Source organism: Erythrolamprus reginae, chromosome 5, assembly GCF_031021105.1.
Source record: "Erythrolamprus reginae isolate rEryReg1 chromosome 5, rEryReg1.hap1, whole genome shotgun sequence".
NCBI lineage: Eukaryota > Metazoa > Chordata > Lepidosauria > Squamata > Dipsadidae > Erythrolamprus > Erythrolamprus reginae.
In genome coordinates, this window is record NC_091954.1 from 37412403 (window position 1) to 37439021 (window position 26619).

General features: G+C 38.8%; 1 protein-coding gene across 1 annotated transcript in view; it reads left to right on the forward strand.

The window, feature by feature from the left end:
- The window catches only part of CPEB3 (cytoplasmic polyadenylation element binding protein 3), a 110043-nt gene that overhangs the window by 76783 nt on the left and 6641 nt on the right, over positions 1–26619 (forward strand). Inside the window, 5 exon segments of the mRNA XM_070752415.1 lie at positions 8368–8535; positions 11725–11814; positions 17485–17603; positions 18036–18150; positions 20029–20210. Coding sequence (XP_070608516.1) covers positions 8368–8535; positions 11725–11814; positions 17485–17603; positions 18036–18150; positions 20029–20210 — 674 coding nt within the window.

Sequence of the window (26619 nt, forward strand, 5' to 3'; positions counted from 1 at the left end):
AAGTGCACGCCTTGCAGAACATGTGAATGCAGTTAAAAAAGAAGAAAAGACTTCCTCCCTTGTCCAGCACATTAAAAAAACAGGGCACGAAATTGACTTTGAAAAAACTAAATTACTTCACAAAACAGAGAATTTATATAGAAGAATTGCTCTAGAAGCCATAGAAATTGAGAGGAGCCCCCTTTGCATAAATAAAAGAGATGATACGTCCCGCCTACCAGAAATTTGGAAACCAGCCTTAAACAAAAAAAACACCTCATAAAAATCACCATGTCAATCCTTCTAATAATTATGAATTTGGAATTTTGAAATTTGGAAACCAGCCTTAAACAAAAAACACTTCATAAAAATCACCATGTCAATCCTTCTAATAATTATGATTACACCAACCAATCAGATCACTGAAACATAATCACCCAATCTATTTGCTACATTCAAACCAAATCTCCACCCCCACACTATATACTAGGAAGAAAGGACAGTTGCAAACATTCCATTTTACAACAGCACAAAGCTTGGAAACTTCAGCCTGATGATGGTGAATGTGATTTCACCAAAACGTCGCATAAACATGCAAAATATTACACAGGGCAAAACCCGAACTCACAACAATCTGCATATATATATATATATATATATATATATATATATATATATATATATATGTATGTCACATGTTTAAGCTGAATTTGAAAATTAAGGGAGACTAGGATAGATCTATTTCGGCCTTATTTTGGCCTCATCAGCTAGCCATACCCACTGGGACTTGAACCTGCAACCTTTGCCTTGTAAGGCAGAGAATTATCCTCTAGGCTACAGTATCCAATCCCTTCAGCTCTGTACCAGGGAAGGGTTACATTTTGTGTTGAATCACCCTGGTATATTGAAGGAACATCACAGCTCCTTTTTTGCCTCTCGGCCCAACCCAGGGCCATTTCTAAGGCAGTTAATTTTATTGATAGCCGACAATTCTATCTGTATGTGTCACATGTTTATACATACATACATACATACATACACATATATAAATTCTTCTAACCTTTATTGGTGCTGTTTATCTTTCTCAGTTTCAGGTCGTGTACTAGAGGCCTGGGAACTTGAGGGTTCTGTATAGCTAGCTGTTCCTAGTATTGCAATATTTTATTTAGACACAGATCTCTGATGTTGCTCCTGGGATATTTCAGAGTTACTGTCCCAGCTTAGGGGTCACAACCTCCAAGTGATCCTACCACCACTGGAAACACTTTGGCCTTAATTTTCTACATCTCCTCCTCCTTCAGACTCTGTTATTTTTGAAGATTCTCACACTTCTTCTTGTTATTGCTCTCATTTGGCTTTGTTACAGTATATCTACCATCAGTCTACAGAGAAGGGCGGCATACAAATTTAATAAATAATCATCATCATCATCTATCACAATCACTATCTCCTGGTCCTTGTCTATTGCCACGATATCTGGTTGATTGTCGGTACCTCCTATTCATCTGGATTTGGAACTCGCACAGGATCTTAGTCCTATTATTCTCCATGACTGTCTAAGGAATCTCCCATTTGGATTTGAAGGTCTTATCCACACACGGTGCATGGATTCATGTACATACTATAAACTTGCTACTTTATTTTGCTATTCAGTATATACTGCGTGCACTTCTCACCTTGACACCTTGCGTTGGACTGTGTCTGAAGCTCCTCAATCTGTACTTTGGGTCCTGTGTAGTATGGTAGACTTCTGCTTGTATGGAACTAGTGCATAGTGCTGGTCTTGTGCTGCTATGATCAGTGCCTCAGTGCTGTCTTTTGGTTTGGCCTTTTACAGCTACTGATAGGATTTCTCCGTGCCAACCATCTCTTGATGGTCCATCTTGAGTCTTGGATGACTGTTCTGTCTATGAGTAATTGGAGTTTTGAATCTCAGATATTGTTCACTATGCCTTACTGAGCTGTACTCAAGTACTGGCTCATATGGTCCTGACAGTTATAATGCCTGATAGGACTTTCCATGTTGTGGGAAAGTATGTTATCAGCTGCTCATTGGAAGGGTGCTGTTTGCTTATGGGGATTTTTCATGACCAATACTGTCCTTCCTTGTGTTGAACAGTCTGGGTAGAAGCCAGATCTTCAACAACTGGTTCAACTGTGCTTCTAGCATTCATTCATTGCTATTAGTCTCTTTAGCCTATAGCAGAAGTGGTATTCAGTGGATTCTGACCAGTTCTGGAGAACTGGTAATGGAAATTTTGAATAGTTTGGAGAACCAATAAATACCAACTCTGACTGCCTCTTCCCCAATCTATTCTCTGTCTCCCGAGTCCCAGTTGATTGAGAGAAAATGGGAATTTTGCAGTATCCTTTCCCTGGAGTGGGAGGGAATGGAGATTTTAGAGTATCTTCCCCTGCTATGCCCACCAAACCATGCCCACAGTAGTAATTTTTTTTAATCCCATCACCCTATAGGTGTGCCAGGTGCTGTCCAGCTCTACATGTTCTTGATCTACTTTTAAAGTCTACTATTGTGATAGTGATTGGTTCCTATTTGTGGAGATTTCTGTGGTCTATTCTTAGATCCTGCAGCCACCTCACTGATGTTAATGTGTCTCCTTTTCCTTGTTATTTATTTATTTTTTGATTTGATTTGATTTGATTTGATTTGATTTGTATGCCGCCCTTCTCCATAGACTCGGGGCGGCTATTCCAGTGCTATTCAGTATCTGCTGTTAGTTGCACTGCTGTTGCTGTGTTGTTGCACTTCACTTGGGAGGACACCTTGTATGGTTCTTTGGAGAACAGGACAATTATGTTCTTGGCTTCTGTTTCTCTAGCATGTCTCCTTAGCTTGGTAGCCAGTGTTGTGGACTTTCATTTAGAGTCTAATGTTTTAGATGGAATTATGCCCTTGTATTTTTTTCAGTAGACAAGTCTTACCCCTAATAGTTTCTTCCTTAATCACCCACACCACACCAACCACATCACTTCACACCCATTGCACTGCACATAACTTCTCTCTAAGTTGCCTTGATCTTAGCCTTCAACCTCATTTTCCAGGGAGGTTATGTACTACAGTGCTTTTTGCTTGTGTAGCCAAGCATCTCCAGGATCTCCAGGGGTTGTAGCATATATCAGTTCTTTGATTTTAATATCATAGTGGTAGGGATTGTTGTGATGGGGGTATTGGCATCTTCTATTTGATAGCCCTTCTCCAGTGAGCCATTGGTCTTGAGGATTGACTGTAGCTAGTCTATTTGTGATTTTGTGCCTCAAATTAAATATTGTGCTCAACTTACAACCACAATTGAACCCAACATTTATGTTGCTAAGTGAGACATTTGTTAACTGAGTTTTGCCCCATCTTATGACCACAGTTCTTAAATGAATCACTGCAGTTAAGTTAGTAATAAGGTTGTTAAGTGAATCTGGTTTCCTGATTGATTTTGTTTGCCAGAAGATCCCAAAAGGTGATCTCATGACCAGAGGACACTGCAATTGTCTGAATTTTGATCACATAACCTTGGGGATGCTGCAACAGTTATGTGAAAATCGGTCTTAACTCACTTTTTTCAGTGCCATTGTAACTTCAAGGGGCATTAAACGAACTGTTGTAAGTCAAGGACTACTTGACTTCAGGGTAGGGGTGCAGTGACATTCCACTTTAGGTATTGACTGCCCATCCAGTAGTTGTTCTAGGTCTTGTTGAGTCTGGGATGTAATATGTACTGGTCTATCTCAGATTGTAAAAGCATCTTCCACTTCACTATGTTTAGGTGATGGGTAACTAGCTGTTTTTCAGTTAGTTTGAATATAGGCCTTCTGTCCATCTCATACATTTCATATATCCCCTCTCATTAGGTCTACTATTGTTGTAGCATTTCATCAGTTTCAGTTTCTATTGTTTGGTTTTTTCCAGTAGCCCTTTTACATTCAGGTTGTCCTCGTTCATCAATATTTGGGGCAGACCTTATTACTCTGACCAACATCGGAGCCTACACAACTCTTTCAGTTCATGTCACTCTCATATCTGAAGTAGGCAGTTTGAGGTGTTAGACGATCTTTGCCCAAAGATACATACTGGTATGGTAGTTACAAGCCAGAATTTGAAACCCTGCTTCCTGTGTCAAAGGGGACACTTTAACCACTATGCTACCAAGCCACCGTATATCAAACTGGCTACACATATACAACAGTACATGTGCATAAACTCACATTTCTAATTAACACTTATCTATAGAATAATAATAATATCACTGCATATCTTTAAAAATGTTAAGCAAACTTTCAGAATTTGAAATAATAAAGATTCTACAATATTGAGAAACTCAGTTAGGAAGTTCAAGTCAGATGTTTTAAATAATTTGTACTGAATGGCTGCAGCAATCGCTTATGGAATAGTTCAGTTGTGTTGTGATGAAAATGATCATACCATTACTCAAAATTATTAACTAGGGCAATTTATTGGGTTGCTCCTATTAAAAAAAAAATTATTGCAGATTTGTGTTTTTGCAGCTATACCGGTACCTATAGCATAAACACAATGAATAATTCCCTTAATGTTTCCTTTAATAATCTATTTTAGAAGCCTTGTTTTCTTTTCTACCAGTTGGACTCTTTTTGGTAACAAAAACAAGCTTTGATCTTTTGTGGAAGAAAATTTTTTATTTCTGTAAGCGGGCATCAGGAGAAAGGTCCTTTGCCTTGTACCAAGATTAGGACATGTAAACATATTAGTATATATTTATAAACAACTTTGTATATGAAATATTTTTTTTAAAAAATGCTTAACCCTTTTATCCCGACTTTATTTATTTTTTATAAATAACTCAAAGCAATAAACATCCCTAATACATTTTCCTCTTCCTATTTTCTCCGTAACAATTATTCTATGAGAGGATGGGTGAGAGTGACTGACCCAAAGTCACACAGCTAATTTTTCATGACTAAGGGAGAGGTGGGTTTCAGCAGATTTTGACCTGTTTTGGAGACGTAGTTTAGAAAACTGATAAATACCACGTCTGACTGGTCCCGCTCCCATCTATTCTCTGCCTCCTGAGTCCCAGCTGATTGGGAGGAAATGGGAATTTTGAAGTAGCCTTCCCCTGGAGTGGGGTAGGAATGGAGATTTTACAGTATTCTTCCCCTACCAAGCCACACCTACAGAGCTGTTAGTAAAAAAAAATTAAAACCCACCACTGGACTAAGGAAGCACTAGAACTCACAATTTCCTGGTTTCTTGGCCAGCATCCTAACCCACTAGAGCCAACTGGCCCAGTCTTATATACATTGTTTTGTTTTGAAATGTTTCTTCTTATCATTTATAAAATGTTCTGTTTATAATATTATTTATATTAACATTATAGTAGTTACTAAAAATGAATATTGATATCTTGAGCAAATATTAACTGGTGAAATGATTAAGAAAATAGTACTACTTTTTCAGAACAAGATTTTTATCTTGAAAGACACTTAAACTTGCAAAGTGACTTGCAAATCTGCATAGTACTTGAATGTGGTAGTCGAATTAACCAATGTTGTATTTAACAATTTTCTAGCAGCTTACAACAATTTCTCCTAAGCAAAAGTGAGAATAGAGACTGGAATACTGTGGTGTAGATTTGGAATCTAATAAAATTTAACATAAAGAGGTCTGTTGAAGGAGGTTCCTGCCTCATTCTTACCATAGCAGTGGGCAGTCACCCAAAAGGTTTACCAAAAAACCTTTTCCCAAGGAAATCAATGTATCTCCTAAACAAATGAGATAGGGTGCAGAAGGTCACCTGTTTGTTTGTTTGTTTGTTTGTTTGTTTGTTTGTTTACTTGTTTACTTATTTATTTATTTATTCAAGTACATATTTGTAACATACATAGATATAACATTGTTTATATACATATGGGTACTGATAAAAAGGAATACTTGGACAGGGATGGTAAGTACACAGGTGTGCTTATGCATGTTCCTTACTGAGCTCTTAGGAATCAGATGAGGTCTACAGTGGACAGTCTAAGGGTAAAGTTTTGGGAGTTTGGTGACGAAACCACAGAGTCAGGTAGTGAGTTCCAGGCATTAACCACTCTGTTGCTAAAATCGTATTTTCTATAATCAAGTTTGGGCAGTTCACCTTGTGTTTTATATCTGTTGTTGCTGTTGAAGCTGAAGTAGTTGTTGACAGGTAGGATGTTATAGCAGATAATTTTATGAGCTATGCTTAGGTCGTGCCAAAGGTGACATAGTTCTAAGCTTCCTAAGCCCACGATTTCAAGTCTGGTTGCATAAGGTATTCTGTTGCGAGTAGAGGAGTGGAGGGCTCACCTAATAAAGTATCTCTGGACACTTTCTAATGTATTTATGTCCGATATACGGTGTGGGTTCCAGACAGATGAGCTGTATTCAAGGATTGGTCTAGCGAATATTTTGTATGCTCTGGTCAGTAGTGGGATATTACCAGAGAAAAAGGAACGTAAGGTTAGGTTAACAACTTTTGAAGCCTTTTTGGCAATGATGTTGTGGGCTTTGGCACTTAGGTCATTTGATATGAATATTCTAAGATCTTTGACAGAGTGAGGGTCATCTGCAAGGTCTTGTTTATTCAGCTTGTATTTGGTGTTCTGATTCTTTGTGCCAATGTGCAGGACAGAGCATTTGTTGGTTGAGATTCTCCACTGCATAACTGGCTCCCACATTCCTCCCCAGAAGTTTTCTTGAACCTGGGATGGAATGTGGGTGCTGGTTATGCAATGGAGAATTTCTTCATATCGGGGGATCATCTGCATCCTATCTAATAATTTTGTAGGAGAGACACGGATCCATTGAAAAGACTTACAATTCAGAGCCAAACATGGATTTCAGGGCCAAATCGTGGAAGAAAAAACTTCCTTATAGGAAATCTCTTAGGTTCTTGCCAAAAATATAAATCTCATTTGAACTGAGATAATAGCTATAGAAATATATCAAGGTTCTTTTCGACAATAATGGTGAATTGATTTCATGTTGCTTTCTGTGTTTAGTCTAAGGCAGGGATGTCAAACCCAAGATCTGCAGAGTAGATCTAGCCTGTGATGGGATTGGATCTGGCCCGTGGGGGCATCCTGGAAAATATAAGGGGCTGGCCTGCGACACTTCAGCCCGGTCTACCTGCGTCACTTCGGGCCAGTTACCAATACGAAGAGGAAACATCAGTCCAGTGTGGCTTCAGCCTGGTCTACCCAATGTAAAGAGGAAGCATGCCAACAGTTTAGGGAGTGGCATCAAATTGGCCACGCCCATCCCATTGGCCATACCCCACAGGTCAACCACAGCTCTGATGCGGCCCTCAGTGAAATTGAGTTTGACACCCCTGATGTACTCCTGGGATTTCTAATTGGTCTCCTATCCAAATATTGTCATCTTACTCAGCTTTTTACATATAAGCCAAAATTTCTAGATGTTATCACCTATAATATATTACAGTCTATAATATTTGCATAAATATATGCATGGATACATAGACACATGAAGAGAAAAAGAGAATTAGAAGAAGAACTTGGCATTATTTGCTTGTGCTTGTATTTTACTCTATGGCTTTCAGGAAAGAAAATTTATTATGTGGTCAAATTTACTTTGAAACAAGCACCATAATTAAAAAGGGAAATGTACTGTGTGAGTCATAGATATTTTAAATGATGAAACATATTAATATTTCATATTGGATTTTCATACTCTTTATAATCTGAGTATTAGATAAAGAACATTAAATGTGACAGATCTCATTTTAGGCATAGGTTCTAATGAAAATGACTGTGTTGGGAGAGAGAAACTTGTGAATTATGATGATTTTGTGGGCATATAGGTTCAGTAAGCAAAATATGTTACTAGGTCCTGATAACACTTCCTTTCCAAGGTGATTAAAATTATCTTTTGAATTCACTTCAGTACTTTGCAAGTATATGTTCAGCAGGATAGAATAATATCCTCTGGGCAAGTGTTCAAGTCAGCCATTCCTAGAAAAGTTTCTAGACTACGCTTGCATCAGAATTATGGTTTTCTATATATAGGATGGGAGAGTATGCCAAACCACAAGTAAACACAAATTGATTGGAGGTATAGCATGTGAATTTATCTCTACTTGATTAGTTATGAATATTATGAATGTATGCTTGCAGCCTTAGAAGCTAATGACAATTTCTGTTTGGGTGATTAAAGATCCATAATTCAAACTGTCCTACCGTAATTTACTTGAAAATGTATTTGTATGTAGGGTATGATATGAAAAATTTAAAATATTGAAGGAAAACATGATTTGCATGTTAAATTATGTAGATTTATTAATGGAACACATCTATGCATATTTGAATCACATGTGTAAATGCATGATTTTTAAGTCACTGTAACATATTTCACAGGTCGATCTTCACTATTTCCTTTTGAAGATGGCTTTTTGGATGACAGTCATGGTGACCAGTCTTTATCATCAGGTCTCAACTCCCCAACCCGCTGTCAGAATGGTGAAAGAGTCGAACGCTATTCCAGGAAGGTGTTTGTTGGAGGTCTACCTCCTGACATTGATGAAGGTACAGTGGAATGGTGGGAGGAAGGGGATAGGGATTTTTTGACAGGGAAGGCTCAGCAATATAGCGGCCTTATCATTTCTTTAAAAACTAGATTAATAGAGTGAGCTCTGATATTCTGAAAGCATGGATTTAATTAATTGAAGAATTTTTGTACATGCAAACATGTGGAAGTATACAAAAGTGTAAAAACTATTGGGGCTTATTTAAAAAAAATAAACATATATATTTGTCATATACACACTATACATGTATACACAAAGAGAGAGAGACATATCTAGTCAAATTGACTACTTCTGTTTTCTTCCCCTTCTCTATTGCTTATACAAACAGAGACATAGAGGAGACAGAAAAAAACCAAGATAATGTTGATAACACCATCCCAGTGACAAACTTTGGCAGTTTAGATTGTAGTCTAGTAAATTTCCTAAATCCTATTACTTACTATGTCTATACCAACACAGTAGTGAATTCTGTTCAATACCTTAGATTGAAAAAAATATATCATTGCCTGATAGGATAATTTAGTTATGATAATACAGTACCTCTAATTATTCTATTATAGGTAGTCCTCAACTTATAACCACAATAGGCCCCAAAATTTCTGTTCCTAAGTGAGACAGTTGTTATGTGAGTTTTGCTCCATTTTACAACGTTTATTATAAAATGATTGCAGTTGTTAAGTGAATCACTGCAGTTGTTAAATTAATAACATGGCCGTTAAGTAAATCTGGCCTCCTCATTTACTTTGCTTATGAAAAGGTTGCAGAAAATGATTACATGACCCTAGGACACTGCAACTGTCATAAACATATGTCAATTGCCAGACATCTGAATTTTGATCATGACTGTTGGAATTCTGCAATGGTCATAAATGTGAAAAATTGTGATAAAGCATTTTTTTCAATGCCATTGTGACTTTGAATAGTCGCTAAATTAATGGTTTGTAAGTCGAGGACTACCGGTATAATAATAACATAGAATTTGGATCAAAATAGCTTAAATTGATTTACAGTCCTAATTAGTAATTTCTCCATAGGAGAAATGAAAGGGAAAATAAAATATTTTTTCTGGTGATACTTTTATTGATATTGAACCAGTTTAGATAGCAGTATTGTTTTTTCATAGCTACATTGCATATGAGCAGTATACTAGCCCTCAGCTTCATTGACAGGTTCTTTTTCTGCTGCAATTTTTTTAAAAAAAGACAAAAACCTGGACAGATACAAGTCAAGACGAAGGTAATACAGAGTAAAAAAATAGTGTAAGAAATTTGATTCCAAATAGAGTTTTGTTTTGAAATATTTTGAAATATATACAGTGCAAAATTTAGTGAAACATCTTGTTTTGATATACAAGTGCTTTTTCAAATACACAGTGACTTTTTCCAGAGGTGTTTCCAACAAATATTTAGGGTAGCTGCCAGACTTCTCTGTTTTCTCCTTTGACATGTTCAGGGTTGGACTAGCTCTTTTTTCAAATTTAAAACACCTCAAAAATGCTCAAAACAGCTCATTTATGATTTATGATCTATGACTTATCCCCTTGTGTATATCTGCGCACTGAGAGCATATGTGTTGGAGACAAATTCCTTGAATGTCCAGTCACACTTGGCCAATAAATAATTCTGTTCTGTTCTGCTCTATTCCTGCTCAAAGCATTTTTCACACCTGTAGTTCCAAAACTGCAAACATCAACTTTAGACACATGAGATACAGGTAGTCCTTGATTTACAACCATAGTTGGGATAAGAAATTCTGTTGCTAAGCAAGGCAGATGTTAAATGATTCATACCTTATTTTACAAGCTTTTGCCACAGTTGTTAATCACTGCAATTTTGAAAGGAATCACATGATTATTAAGCATTGTTTTAGCTTGTCAGAAGCTAGCTGGGAAGGTCACAATTGGGGATCACATGACCTGGGATGCTACAACCAGGGGTGGGCTACTGCCCGGACCGGGGGAGGGGGGCGGGACACAGTGAGCTAGCAAAAATGGAGTTCCACCCCAGAGCACCCAATTTATACTGAAAGATGTTGAAAGAAAATGCAAGGTGTCCTCCATAAGCCATGTCCACAGTGTGGTAGTAAAAATTTTGGTAGCGCTTCACTGGCTACAACTATCATAAACACATGCTGGTTGTCAAGTGCCCAAATTTTTATCACTGACCCTGGGGATGCGGTGATGGTTACCATTTTAAGTCACTTTTTTCATGCTGCTGTAACTTCAAGCAGTCACTAAATGAATACAGTGGAACCCCGACATAAGAGCTGCTCTACTTAAGAGCAACTCGAGATAAGAGCTGGGAGGGGAGAGATATTTTTGTTCTACTTACAAGCCCAAATTCGAGATACAAGCGCCAAGGAGCTGTCTCCTGAAGCCAAACGCTAACTTCCGCGTTCGGCTTCAGGAGACAGCGGCGAAGCGGCGCACGTGTTTTAAAAGGTTGCAGCCGGCCTGGGGGGCTCCTTGCTTCCTTCCTCTGTTCCTGTCCCTTCCCCCTTTCTTTCTTTCTTTCTTTCTTTCTTTCTTTCTTGCTCTTTTTCTTTCTCTCTTTTACCTTCCCTTCTATTTCTTCTTTTCTTTCTCCTTCCCACCTTCTTCCCTCCCTCCCTTCACTCATTCCTCTCTTACTCTCCCCTTTCATAAGTTTCCTTGCTTCCTTCCTCTGTTCCTGTCCCTTCCCTCTTTCCTTCCTTCCTTCCCACCCTCCGTCCATTCATTCACCCATTCCTCTCTTGATCGCTTAAAGCCGGTCCCTGGTGCAAAAAGGGTTGGGGACCTCTGTCCTACAGGATTGGGTGGCAGAGAAGTTGAACATATGTAAATTTAAAAGTTTAAGAAAGTTTACAAGTTAAGTGAAAGAAACTTCATTATTCATTTATATGTACATGTACATTTCTTCATTAAAAACATGTCTTTCTGCATAATTTAGACTAACTTTGTGAGTTTTTTGAGGGCTGGAACCAATTAAAATTATTTACATTAATTCCTATGGGGAAAAGTCGTTCGAGATAAGAGCTGCTCGACTTAAGAGCCCAGGTCCGGAACGAATTAAACTCGTATCTCGAGGTACCACTGTAGTTGGAAGTGGATGACTTTCTGTTGTTTTAAAAATCAGAACCAGTAAGGAAAATTACTTAGTTTTATCCTTTTTCCCCCCTGATGAATCTTTATTGTTTTTTGTTATAGATGAAATTACTGCTAGCTTTCGTAGGTTTGGACCTCTTGTGGTGGACTGGCCTCACAAAGCTGAAAGCAAGTCATATTTTCCACCTAAAGGTAATTATTTAAGTGAAGCAGGAAAATGTTCTTCATGTATAAATACATTTCTAAATACATTGTTCAGTATTGAAATATTGACATCTTCCTTGTCATCTATAACTTTTGTTACCTATTTCTTTTCTAAGGTTGAATATGCCATTGCATGTCCACAGTATAATTTTGCCCATAATAATACTGTGTTTTCTGTGATTTCATAACCAATTTTCTAGATATCTTGCAACAAGGAGTTATTTGAAGCTTTTGTACAATAACTACCCATACTGGGTGGGTAATTACACATTTAAAAATTGGTATTATTCAAGATAGTACAATCAATACCACATTTTAAAATCATAATAAGTACCATTTTCCACATTCCTAGAATTGTATATACTTGTATGTAAGTACAATTCTGACTATTCTTCACTATTGTAGAAACTGTGATCAGAGCACAGAGTGTAAGATACAAATGTTTTTGTACCTTTTTAAAACATCCAAACATTTCCTTATTACAATAATGTCAATAATATAATTGTCAAAAATCGAGTACTGAATAATTACTGTTAAAAACAACTGCATTTATCCCAGTAACTTTTTAACGTTTTGACCACTCTTTCTTTAAAATTTTCTTTGCAAATGCTAATGCATTTACCTGTGATGAAGAATAAAATATCTTTCAATAGGTATAAAATATCTATGAATGAGAAAGTTAAAACTACCTTGTTTATTTAAATGAAGTTATTAATATATTAACCTATAAATTTATTTTGTATTATGCTAACGTTTCCTAATTAACCAGCTGATTACTAATTATCCCTGGATTAATTTCAGTACTTCTTTTCATTAACAGTTTAGCCTTTTCAGTTTGTGCTAAAGATTATAGTCTAACAGAGATTCTGCTCAGGTGCCAGGAAGAGGAGAAAGCCAGCAGTTTCCATATTTCCCAAACACTATGAAATGTTCCTCATTTTTATCTTTTAAAAGCATAGGAACATACAAGAATAATGAGGGAATATTCTTCACTCCTAGCAGCAGCATTTCATAAGTTTTCCCAACACATTTATCACATTTCACTTCTATATTGGAAGTGGAATTTCTGTGCTTTGGTGAAGAATAATTTTAGTGCAATTTTTCTTTCTGATGTATAGCATTACTGAATTTCTTTATACCATCTAATATAATTTAACTTCTTTGGTTTAAGAATGGAGAACTCCAATAAAGGATTACTGTGTTGTCAAGGCATCCTGCATTTTGGAAGATTAAATCAGTGCTCTATTGTGTTTATTAAAAACATTCTTGAGTGAAATATATTTTAGCAGGAGACAAGGATATAGTCTTTTCTATTTTTTGCCAGGGCACTAATATGAGAAACAGCTTTCAAAGTGCCTGCCAGTTGCCCATGAATGTCTGCCTGAAAGTGATAAACACTTTGTCACAACTGTTCCAGATTATTTATAACTAACTTCTGAGCTGGAGAATTTTAGCAGACACCTTACAGCATAATGATTAGAAACTCCGTTAGAATTTCTAGAGTTGCAAGATGAAAAATTACTTCAACTAAGAAGTCCACTATATAATGACTCAGTACAGTTTTCAGTGCTAGGTGTCCGTATTTAAAGTTCATAAAATAAATACTGGAAACATGTCTCCACAATTGAGCCTGGAATTTCCATTGTAATTCATTACGTCCTTAAGTGGGTCACCACATTTCATGATTTGATTTTACAACTGTTTTCACAATGGCCATAGAATGAGTCACACAGTTACTAAGCAAATCAGGTGGTTATTAAGTGAACCATGAAATCACTACGCAAGTACATTCTCTGAAATGGGCATTTTTTTTTGCAAAAAATGCTGAAAATTGGCAAAAACATTGCAAATCATGTGACTGCAGATGCTGCAACCTGCTATAAATACAAATTGGTTGCCAAACTCTTGAAATGAGATTATGTGACACTGGTGGGGTGGGGGGAGTATTTATTTATTTATTTATTTATTTATTTATTTATTTATTTATTTATTTATTTACTTACTTACTTACTTACTTACTTACTTACTTACTTACTTACTTACTTACTTACTTACTTACTTACTTACTTACTTACTTACTTACTTACCGGTACTTACTTACTTACTTATTTATTAGATTTTTTAGATTTGTCATAATAGTCTTAAAGTGATTGTTGTTAAGTGAAGACTGTCTGTATATGATTCACATTTTTTTCTCTATTGGGTAGTTCTGTGTTGAAAACAAAATGTGTCTATACTTCAGTGCAATAAAATAGTTTGTTTAAAATAAGGTATCCAGCGTTATATATTTGAGGAAAATTCCAACTAACTTGATGCCAGATGGTAACTGGAAAACACTAAAGCTCTGATGTATTCTGGTGTTTCTTCTCTTTTTCTTTGGCTTCTTCTTCAGCTAAATTGCATCTGTATACAGTAGTTGCCAAATAATAATATTGCCTGCATTACTGTAGTAATCAAACCTCTGCTTCCTTTGCATGTTTCACATTTTTATGGGAGATATATACTTAGAATAGAATTATTTATTCTGCTATTAAGTTGCTGGATGCTATAAAAATGCTGATGTTTTTTCTAATCTATTGAAACAATTAATATCTGATTTTTTCAGACATCACCTGATGCTCAAATTTAACCTTTAGTTCCCAAACAACCTTCTGTTTGTTACTCCATCAAATTTATTTATATTATCCTTGGGATATTGTTATTGTGCATGATCCCAAATAATTCATCTGGCTTTCCTACTTATAAGATTACTAGGAAACAGTGACTTTTTTTGTATATTTAACTAGCAAATTATAGTGGTAGTTAATTATTATGAATTTATAACATGCATTAATTAGGTGTGTTGCTTACTCTATTAAATATGTTACAGTATATGTAATTTCTATTATTCTAATGATTAGTTCACAGAATATATTTTCTATTACTATATAAATATGTTACTTTAAAAAATCACATATGAAATATGCATAAATACATTCTTAAAGGAAAATCAATTCTGTCCAATCTCATAATCATAGCTTATAATTTACAATTATAAATAGAACATTGGAATGCTATAAATGGCTGCACACAGATGACTTTTTAAAACTAATGGTAAATTAAAACATAAATAAAAGAAATGAACAAAAACTATCAAAACACAGAACTGTCCAATTCCTAATTTGGTTCAGTTGTCTCCAATAACAAAATATTGGCTACATAGATAATTGTGAAAGCCAGAATAAAGCCTGCTACTATAAAGTGAATAGTTTTAAAACTCTAGGCTAGAAAAACTGTATCCTAGAAAGGAGTCGGCTATAATTTTTATATATGATTAGTGATGGGCGAACCCAACGAAATTCAGGTTCGGCAGATTCGGGTGGACTTTACTAAAAATTCGGGTGACGTCAGTGAACCCGAACCCCGAACACTCTATGACGTTGAAATTGTGGGATTTCCCAGCTCCTTTTGCTGAGAGGACCCTCTAGTTCCCTCTAAGCTGAGCAGTGAGCAATCGCTCACTTAAAAATCATCATCAACTCAGAGTTTTCCAAAACTGCCCAGAAGCCGAGAGGGAAAGAGTGAGAGGGAAGGAGAGAGAGAGGAAGAGAGGAAGAGAGAGAAACAGATAGAAAAAAGAGAGGAAGGAAAAGAGAAAAGAGGGAAAGAGTGAGAGGGAAGGAGAGAGAGAGGAAGAGAGGAAGAGAGAGAAACAGATAGAAAAAAGAGAGGAAGGAAAAGAGAAAGAAAAAGAATGGGAGTAAGGAAGAGAGAAAGAAAATCAAAATCTAGTTTGAAACTAGCTCAACTATTTAAGTGGCATTTTGATATTGATAGAGTTGCCCTATTATGAGCTCACTGTTATAGACACACAGTACAGTATTTTATTTTGAAATTCTCTGAGGCAAAACAGGGTGGGTTTTTTATTTGTTTGTTTGTTTGTTTGTTTGTTTGTTTGTTTATTATTTCTGTGCCGCCTAGTCCCGAAGGGACTGCCGCTCACACAATACTTTTCCGCCCCCCCCAAAAAAAAATTAGAGGGAGCACTGCCCCCCTTTACTTGCTTTGGAGAGAGGCTGGAAGCATAGCTAATTCTATAGCGTAATTGTTAGCTCTCTTGACTTTGAATCTGCCAATCGGCGTTCAAATCCCGGTGGAACCACCTTTTTAAAAAAAATCTAAAAATTTTATTTATTTATTTATTATTAGTAGTAGTAGTATTATTAGCATTATTATTATTATTATTATCATCATCATCATCATGCTTCTTTATATAATAAAAGGGGTTTGGGTCCTTTTAATCCCTTCTTAGTAGGGAAAAAAGAAAGCATTAAAAATACCCTCCAGCTCTTGGGGGGCAAAAGGGAACCTTCCTGATGTGCCCATGGAAATAATTAATAAATGATGATGGTGGTGGTGATGATGATGATGATGGTGATGATGATGATGATAATAATAATAATAATAATAATAATAATAATAATAAATAAATGAATAAATAAATAAATAAAAATGATTTTTTTTTAAAAAAAAAGGTGGTTCCACTGGGATTTGAACTCTGATCGGCAGATTCAAAATCAAGAGAACTAACAATTATGCTATAGAATTAGCTATGTTTCTGGGCTTTCTTTTAAGCTAGTAAAGGGAGGTCAGGAAGAAGTATATGTGATGTCAGAACTCCGCCCTCGGAACTCCATCGTGTGGTTTCCCAGTTCCTTTTGCTTGCAGTGTGGCAAGCAAAAGGAGGTGGGGAATGCCAAGATGGGATTCCCCACTCTCCTTCTGGGCGGCAGCGTTTCACGTTGTTTGAGGGAACCTTGAACCTGAACCCAGAACTTCCGCACGGATTTTAAAAAAAATTCAGGTTCAGGTCTGGCATACCGAACATCGCAAAATTCTGTACGGACCCGAATTGTGCGAGTTCGGTTCGCCCAACACTATATATGATCCTTTAATAATTATAAAAAAATAATTATGTAGCAGATGAGGGGAGACCAAATCTTGTCTCTGTCTTTGAAAATATGAAAAAAAAGATCCAGCAATCTATAGATTATTCAATCTTATTTCGATACCTTTAGAAAATTCTAGCACAATTAATAAATACATTCATATATAAGAACCGTGACAATAATGCAATAAATATTTGAAGTCAGCATGGATTTGCTAAGATCTTGCCAGACTGACCTTATTTAATTATTGGTTGGACAATTTTTCTTAATTACAGGAATGCTGTATACCTGCTATATGTTGATTTCAATTAAATATTTGATTCTTCATGATTGCTTATTGGCAGGGTAATTATAAATGAATTGTAAAAATGTGAAAAAATAGCTACATGTATTCCAGCTGTTCACAATTATAATGGTGATAAAAAGTAAAATTATGATCATTCCTTGCATTTGCTATCTTTGCAAGTATATAAAGCAACAATAAGATGAAGTAAGATCATAAATACAATTGTGTTTTCAGTTAGCAACTACTTCCTTAACCACTAAGTTGCCAGTCCCAATTGTATTTGGTAAACAAGGACTACCTGTAATGTTATGATTGGGGTCAAGGATATTTTTGAAGACATTTTGAAAATACTGTATTATTTTACAACCTTCATGTTGTGTCTGTGGTTAGTTTGTGCTGTGCTTTTATAATTTGTGTTTACTAACTTTATTCTTTTCCTCCAAGGTTATGCATTTCTGCTATTCCAGGAAGAAAGCTCTGTTCAAGCTCTGATAGATGCCTGTCTAGAAGAAGATGGTAAACTTTATTTATGTGTATCAAGTCCCACTATTAAGGACAAACCAGTAAGTAAAATTATAATGATGTCATTTCTTTCAATAATTGAAACAAAATGTTCTGAACAGGATTTGCCCGTTCAGTTTGATGAGGGCAGTTTTAGGACTATAATCCTGAGATTGCTTAATCTTCTTAAGGTAGTACTGGTAACCTTCAAGGTTACATTGATGGCCATCTATGCATTCAAATATCATCATTGCAATCATTATATTACTCATTGTGTTTATTTTATGTACACTAAGAATCCTAAAACACTCTGCCACAGTGTAGGTGTTATTAATGGTTGTACTGCAGGTTTCACGAGGGAAAGAGGATTTCTAAAACATTCATCCCACGAGTTGATTTTGATACATATAGATAGTTAAAACATAAAATTTGTTGGTCTTAAATTAATTTTCAAAAGGCAGATTAAAATGAAGTTGATCTTTGGAATATTTCAGGTACAAATTCGACCTTGGAATTTAAGCGACAGTGACTTTGTAATGGATGGTTCTCAACCTTTAGACCCCAGAAAAACTATTTTTGTGGGAGGAGTTCCACGACCCCTCCGAGCTGGTGAGTAAAAGTATAAAAAGCCAGCTGACTGTGAAAAACTGCTTCAAGCTTAATAAAATAATCTGCCTAGTTTTATTTAAGTTATTTCAAATGAGTGAGTTCTACTTCTTTTCCTTTTGTATATTTTCTATTTTAAATTGCAATTGAATGGAGCCAACTAGGTAATCCTTTCTCTTTCTCCTATATTTTAAAATTTCTCCAGGATGATTAGGAGATCTTCTCAAACAGCTATTACCAGGGGTTGACGTTTACGGAGAGAATAAATGAACATTGCAATCCTACTTCTTTATCCTTATAGACAGGATTGGGGGTTTCTTAACTAAAGGAATCCTCCCAGTTACCATAGGCAGCTATGTTAAATTCAAGAGGGAGTATTTTAAAAATCAACAACCACCATAAAAAAACTGTCATTTCAGGCGAAGAATGACTATTTCCATAAAAGTACTACTAATCCCTCTTGTTTATCATGATCAAGTTTTTGGAAGTGGTGGTAATAATCTCCTCCTTTGGATATTTGGTATCTTAAGTATAATGGATATTTACATTAATTGTCTTAATTAAACATAAACTCCTGAAAACATATTGAAATACCTATGATTACTACTAATGGTTGAAATTGCAGTGTAACTGTTTTTTTAAAGTTATAATAGTATGCTGATAATGGCACTCTTTTATGATGGCCAATCAAATTTTGCTGTATAGATTTGTCTCTTGTGTGATAGGTCAGAGGTTTCCTATATTAGATTTCTTGGTGGTTTACTCGATGTTTAATTTGGGTGAGGTCTTTCCAAATCCTTTTGCCCCTCCCATTGCTCTCATTGTAGTTAATGGAAGACAATTGAGGTACAGTGGTACCTCTACTTAACAACGCCTCTACTTAAGAACTTTTCTAGATAAGAACTAGGTGTTCAAGATTTCCCCCCCTCTTCTTAAGAACTATTTTCTACTTAAGAACCCAAGCCCGGAAAAAATTCCCAGGAAATTTGAGAGTGGAACAAAGGCCCGGTCAGTTTCTGCCATTCCCCCTTTAATCCTGGCTATCTTGGGCTTTTCTGGGCTGCCAGAGGAGCCTTTCAGTGGCACTTAAGGAGGCTTTGGCAGCCCAGAGTGAACAAAGCATTTTCCTTTCTCTGGGCGCTTGGAGAGGGAATAAACCACTTCAATGTGGTGACTCCCTCGCGCTGCCTCCCATACAACAGGTGCAAGGTTGCCTCCTGGAGCATCTGGGTGTGGGAAGGCAAAAGGGGGCACTTTGCCTCAGCCAAATCAACTTGGCTTCAGCCAAACCGAGGAGTCACCACAGTGAAGGAAAGGTGCCAGCTACAAAGCGAGCGAGTGAGAGGAGCGGGGAGCCCTTCAGCATGGGAATGAAGACGCAGCAGGTTGCACCAGCAGCAGCAGCCGCCTTTTGGTCAAAGGAGTGGGAGGTTCCCTCTTCTCGCCCGCCTGGGTTTATCTCTCTGGCGCAGTGTATGGGAGCCTGCCTCGCGCTGGGTGTATGGGAGGCATGTGCTCCTCCTCGCTGCCTCAGAGTCCCTCTTTTTTTAAGCTTTAAAGTTTTGGATTTTTTTGATTCCCCTCCCTTCCCCTTCTTCCTTCGGCAGTGACTTTCCTCCTCCTCTTCCTCCTCCTCCCCCTCCCACCCAAATTCCGAGCTTTTATTTCTTTCCTAATGGGTTTGCACACATTATTTGCTTTTACATTGATTCCTATGGGAAAAATTGCTTCTATTTAAGAACTTTTCTACTTAATAACCTGGTCACAGTACCACTGTATTAGCTTCCTAAGAAATAAGTGAAAACAGTAACAATATAGAAGTGCCAGAGATTCTGAAGTTTAAATTTAGGACCATTTTACCATATTTATGTTCTCTTATAGTTGAACTAGCTATGATTATGGATCGTTTGTATGGAGGAGTCTGCTATGCTGGCATTGATACAGACCCAGAGTTAAAGTACCCCAAAGGTGCTGGTAGAGTGGCTTTCTCCAATCAGCAGAGCTATATTGCTGCTATTAGTGCACGCTTTGTCCAGCTCCAGCACAATGACATCGATAAACGGGTAAGTGAAACATCTTTGGTTGGCTTAACTCTGCAGACACAGAAGCCTAGTGAAGTTGGACCATTCATTGATCTATAATCCAGGATTACCCAATGTGACTGAAAGTTGCTTTACAGAGACTATAATACAAATTAGTACATTTCACAAAAGTGCTTTTGAACAGGTAGGAGTACATGTTTTGATCATAGTTTCTAATATGTTTACAAAAAAAATAAAGCAGTATGAGAAAGGTAGAACTTAAGACTAAGTACCATCTTTTTTAGAGTATAAAACGTACCAAAGTATATGACATAGCTTAGTTTTTGGGTAAGAAAATAGGGGGGGGATTCTGCCTTTCAGATATTCAGCTGGCTAGTGTCCTTAGTCTGGTCAGCTTCAACACATCAGTTGGCTGATTTTGAGTGAGCATTTTTATCCCCTGGTTGGAGATAAAAAACAGCTTCTAAAGCACCTCTGATCCTCGGAGAGAGAAACAATGAGAAAAGCAGGCAAAATGCAGAACATCGTTTCACTTGCTAGCACCTCGTTATGGCTGAAAAACAGCTTCTAAAGCACAGCTGATTGTTAGAGGGATCAGCAATGAGAAAAGCAGGCAAAGCAAAGATCGCTTCACTCGCTAGCACCTCATTAGCGCTAAAAATACTTCAAAAAGCTACATTTGGAGTATAAGACACACCCAAATTTCAGCTTCTTTTTAAGGGGGTGGGGAATGCATCTTAAACTCTGAAAAATACGGTATATTTTAATGTGGAACATACTCAAATATGCCTGATAGTTTTACAGATAGTTCTCCCTTTCTGATTTGTTCAGCATCTCTTTCAACTTATGATGGCAGTAAAAAATTAGTCTTACAACTTACAAAAAATTAGTCTTACAGTCCTCAAATTAGTGGCCATCACAGTACTTGGCAACTGCCATGCACGTAGTGTCCCACAGTCATAGAAACATAGAAGATTGACGGCAGAAAAAGACCTCATGGCCCTTCTAGTCTGCCCTTATACTATTTCCTGTATTTTATCTTAGGATGGATATGTTTATCCCAGGCATGCTTAAATTCAGTTACTGTGGATTTACCAACCATGTCTGCTGGAAGTTTGTTCCAAGCATCTACTACTCTTTAAGTAAAATAATATTTTCTCACGTTACTTCTAATCTTTTCCCCCAACAATCTTTCCCCAGTCTGTTGTGACCCTCACAACCAACTTGCAATAAACAAACTCAATGGAGAAGCTGGAAGAAGTCTTAATGACCCACGGTGATTTGATTAGCTGCCGTGTCTGGAACTGTCATAAGTCAGCATAGTCCATGCCATCAAACAACAACTGTGCTGCTTACCATAGCAAAAGAAAATGCTGATAAAATCGCTCGGATCCGAGCGGACCTCGACTCCAATTGTAAAACAGAGTCGACTGACAACGAGTCAGTCGAGGTGATTGGGGCTAAACGTCTTTGTCCATCTGTCTGGGGGGAGTTTGACTTGGTGACACCTGATGAAGTGGACAAGGCCATTGGACCTGTGAGTTCCGCCATCTGTTTACTGGATCCGTGTCCCTCTTGGTTGGTTTCGGCCAGTCGAGAGGTGACATGTAGCTGGGTCCAGGAGATTATCAACGTCTCCTTGGGGAGGGGGTCCTTTCCGGCCCTTTACAAGGAGGCACTTGTGCGCCCCCTCCTCAAGAAGCCTTCCCTGGACCCAGCCGTGCTTAATAACTACCGTCCAGTCTCCAACCTTCCCTTTATGGGGAAGGCTGTTGAGAAGGTGGTGGCACTTCAACTCCAACGGTCCTTGGAAGAAGCCGTTTATCTAGGTCCTCAACAGTCTGGATTCAGGCCCGGCTACAGCACGGAAACTGCTTTGGTCGCGTTGATGGATGATCTCTGGCGGACCCGGGACAGGGGCTTGTCCTCTGTCCTGGTGCTCCTTGACCTCTCAGCGGCTTTCTATACCATCGACCATGGTATCCTTCTGCGCCGAATGGAGGGATTGGGAGTGGGAGGCACTGTCCTCCAGTGGTTTTCCTCCTATCTCTCCGGTCGGTCGCAGTCGGTGTTAGTGGGGGGTTCAGAGGTCGACCTCGAGGTCTCTCCCTTGTGGGGTGCCTCAGGGGCCGGTGCCTGGAGGCTGTTAGGGTCTGGATGGCTGTCAACAGACTCAAACTCAACCCTGATAAGACGGAGTGGCTGTGGGTTTTGCCTCCCAAGGACAATTCCATCTGTCCGTCCATTACCCTGGGGGGGGAATCATTGACCCCCTCAGAGAGGGTTCGCAACTTGGGCGTCCTCCTCGATCCACAGCTCACATTAGAGAAACACCTTTCAACTGTGGTGAGGGGGCGTTCGCCCAGGTTCGCCTGGTGCACCAGTTGCAACCCTATTTGGATCGGGAGTCACTGCTCACAGTCACTCATGCCCTCATCACTTCGAGGCTCGACTACTGTAACTCTCTCTACATGGGTCTACCCTTGAAAAGTGTTCAGAAACTTCAGATCGTGCAGAATGCAGCTGCGAGAGCAATCATGGGCTTTCCCAAAAATGCCCATGTTACACCAACACTCCGCAGTCTGCATTGGTGGCCAATCAGTTTCTGGTCACAATTCAAAGTGTTGGTTAAAGCCCTTCATGGCACCGGACCAGATTATCTCAGGGACCGCCCTCTGCTGCACGAATCCCAGCGACTGGTTAGGTCCCACAGAGTGGGTCTTTTCCGGGTCCCATCAACTAAACAATGCTGCTTGGCGGGACCCAGGGGAAGAGCCTTCTCTGTGGTGGCCCCGGCCCTCTGTAACCAACTCCCCCCAGAGATTAGAATTGCCCCCACCCTCCTTGCCTTTCGTAAGCTACTTAAAACCCACCTCTGTCGCCAGGCATGGGGGAATTGAGATGCTTTTCCCCCCTGGGCCTTTACAATTTCATGTATGATATGTTTGTATGTATGTTTGGCTTTTTATATTAATGGGTTTTTAAATCATTTTTAGTATTTATTGGATTATTATTGTACATTGTTTTATTACTGTTGTTAGCCACCCCGAGTCTTCGGAGAGGGGCGGCATACAAATCCAGTAAATAAATAAATAAAGAAAATTTGCCAATCCCAATTGTGGTCAATAAGTGAAGAATACCTGAATAGACCTTTCTCCACCAAGGGTAGAGCCAGCATTCAGGATGGGATGTCCTCGTCCACTCAGAATGTCTTTTTTTCCAGGATTCGCCCTGCCAAAGACTCAGCTTCGACTCAGTCCTTTAGCAGGATGGACGCTCTCTAACCTGGTCGCAATCTTCAGCCATTTCTGAGGCCCGCCTCTTCAGGGTACCTCACAAGACAGTCATCACCACAGATGCCAGTCTCTTCGGTTGGGGGGAGGCACTCCCTAGATCTGATAGTGCAGGGTTGCTGGTCAATTGGCTGGAACTCCGGCCGTGTCGCTGGCTGTCTGGCACTCATGTCCTGGGGCTAACCATCAACATTACAACCAGGGTCCATATCAACTGGCAAAGTGGAACTCATTCCAGAATGCTTATGAAAAGAGGCTATTAGACTGGAACTGTGGGCAGAGCAACACCTACTGTCGCTGTTGGCGGACCACATCTCTGGGGTTTTCAACACCCAGGCAGACTCTCTCAGTTGGTCCGCAGTGGACCATGTAGAGTGGTGCCTGCATCCATCTCTCTTCTGCGACATCACAACTGGTTCGGCTTCCCAGTGGTTGATATATTTGCAATTTCGGAGAATGCCCATCTCCCGAGATTCTTTTCTCGGTTCCAGTCCCAGGGTGTGGAGCGGTGAATGCCCTGAAGAGCTTGTGGCCACCTGGCCTCCTCTACACTTCCCCCCTCCCTTGCCTATTCTGCCACAGGTAGTTCAGAAAGTCTTGGAGGACCAGACAGAGATTATCCTTTTAGCTCCCTTTTGGGTGAGACGAGCCTGGTTTGTGGACTTCATGATGCTATCAGTGGCTCCGCCATGGCGATTGCCTCCTTCTAAGAAGATGCTCAGCCAGGGGTTGGTGGTGCATTCGGACTCCCAGTAACACTAACTAACTGCCTGGTGATTGAATGGAATGCCCTAAGACAGGAGTAGGCAAAGTTGGCTCTTCTGTGACATGTGGACTTCAACTCCCAGAATTCCTGAGCTAGCATGATTGGCTCAGGAATTCTGGGAGTTGAAGTCCACAAATCATAGAAGAGCCAACTTTGCCTACACCTGCCCTAAGACAACAGGATTATGATCCTGATGTGATTCTTACCATTCAGGCATCCCACCACTCGTCTACTGAGAGAATCTACTCAGTGACATGGAAGGCCTTTTGTTCCTAGTGCACTTCAGAGGGCCAGTCGCCATTAAGGGTTCTGTTGCCAAAGATCCTGAAATTCCTGTAACAGGATTAACCAAGGGTCTTTCTCCAAACACACTTCACAGACAAATTGCAGCCCTTTCCTTGGTTGTGTCTTGCGACCAGGTTGACTCCCTCACATTATTCCCTACGATTCATCGCTTTCTACAAGGGTTATCCAAGTTACGTCTTCCAGTGATTCACCATTATCCGACATGGGACCTCCCATGGGTGCTAAAATCCCTCATGGTCCCCCCCTACGAACCACTGAGGGAAACTTTTCTTCATCATCTGTTTTAAAAAGTTGCCTTCCTGGTCGCCATAATGTCTGGGCAACGGATCTCCGAGCTATCTGCATTCTTGGTTCAGAAGGACCTCTGTGTGTTCCACCTGAACTGGGTAGTTCTATTTAGACGCCTCATTTATGCCAAAAGTAAATTCTTCTTTATTCTACACATCCATCGGAATGGCTCTGTCATTCATTGGATGTGAGGAGTGCTCTCCGGATATATATAGACAGAACTCATCCATTCTGTAAGATGGAGGCTCTTCTTGTAGCTTTCCATCCTCAATTTTTGGGCCTCCGAGGACTATTGGCTGCTGGATTTGCGCTACCATCGCCAAGGCGTACGAGCTATCTTCCCTATCTCCACAAGTGGGAATCACAGCACACTGTACATGCAGTGCAGCCACCTCTGTGGTCTGGGCTACTCAGGCATCCTTTCAGGAAGTGTGTTTAGCGGCCCCTTGGGCATCACCCTCTCAATTTATATACAACCGAAGGGTGTGGCAAAGAGTAGTGGAAAACGTTCTCCTAGATGACATCAGACCATTCCCACCCCAAGGGGAGCTAGAGCTTTGGTACGTCCCACCCTGAATGCTGACTCCACCATGATGGAGAAGGGGTGTTGGTCTTACCTGATATACGTCTTCTCATAGGGTGGAGCCAGCATTCAGTCCTGCCATCAAATGATCTGCCTTAATTATATTCTACTGTACTGGGGACCTGGATCTAGTTGATCTGACTTTTGGATGCAGATGGGAGCTTACAGTTTCTGAACCTTTCTGAATTTTTCACATCGAGTCTAGTCTTCAGATATGGCAAAGCTGGGTCTTAGCAGGGGGGGATCCTGGCAAAATAAATACAGACTTGGTCCTCCTTTTGAGTGGATGAGGACAACCCATCCTGAATGCTGACTCCACCCTATTTAGAATCCTTCTGTTCTAAATCTCTAGTGACGTTAAACTTGATAAAAAAGAGATGTTAAATATTCCTTTTAATAGGGGAAAAAAATAAGAGTGATATTTTAACAATTATAAAATTAAATGCAGAATTTCTTTGGTAATTTACATAATAAAAACAAGGTTTTCTACTAATACTGTGAAATATGGAGATTTAGCTGTGATCCTGTGTTTGAATTGCTGGAATCAATAGCTAGAATGTTGATACCAAGAGAATTGTTGGCAACATTGAAAACAAGGAGCTCTTGCCCATTATTCATTCTTGTTCCTTGATCTGCAAGAGATAATTGCAATAATATATAACCCTGATAACTATCCTCTTTTACATGTCTATTTGTTATTTATATTTTTATATCTTCTAAATGAAAAGCTCTTTCACTCAATGGGCCATATTCAAGCTTATAGAACTCTATTCTCACCATTGCCATCTCCACTAGCTTATATTTACAGGATCTGTGCCATAACAGGTTTACAATTTACAAGATGATTAGAATCATTTTTTAAAAAAATAGCTTTTTAAATTTGCAACAGCATGATATGACAAGATATACCTTACCACTCCTATTCAATATACCGTATTTTTCAGAGTATAAGACACACCTTTTTCCTCCCTAAAAGAGGCTGATAATTTGGGTGCGTCTTATACTCTGAATGTAACTTGCCCCCCTTTTCCCCCACCAGCCCTAACTAGCTGCCAACGATCCTCCCAGCTCTTACCTTGCAGGCTCTTTCATTGTTTCTCTCTGCAAAGAATGTTTTCCAAGCCATAAGTCTTTGCAGGGTTTTTTCATTGCTCTAACTTGTTCTGAATAAGTTTCTTTCCAGCCCTAACCAGG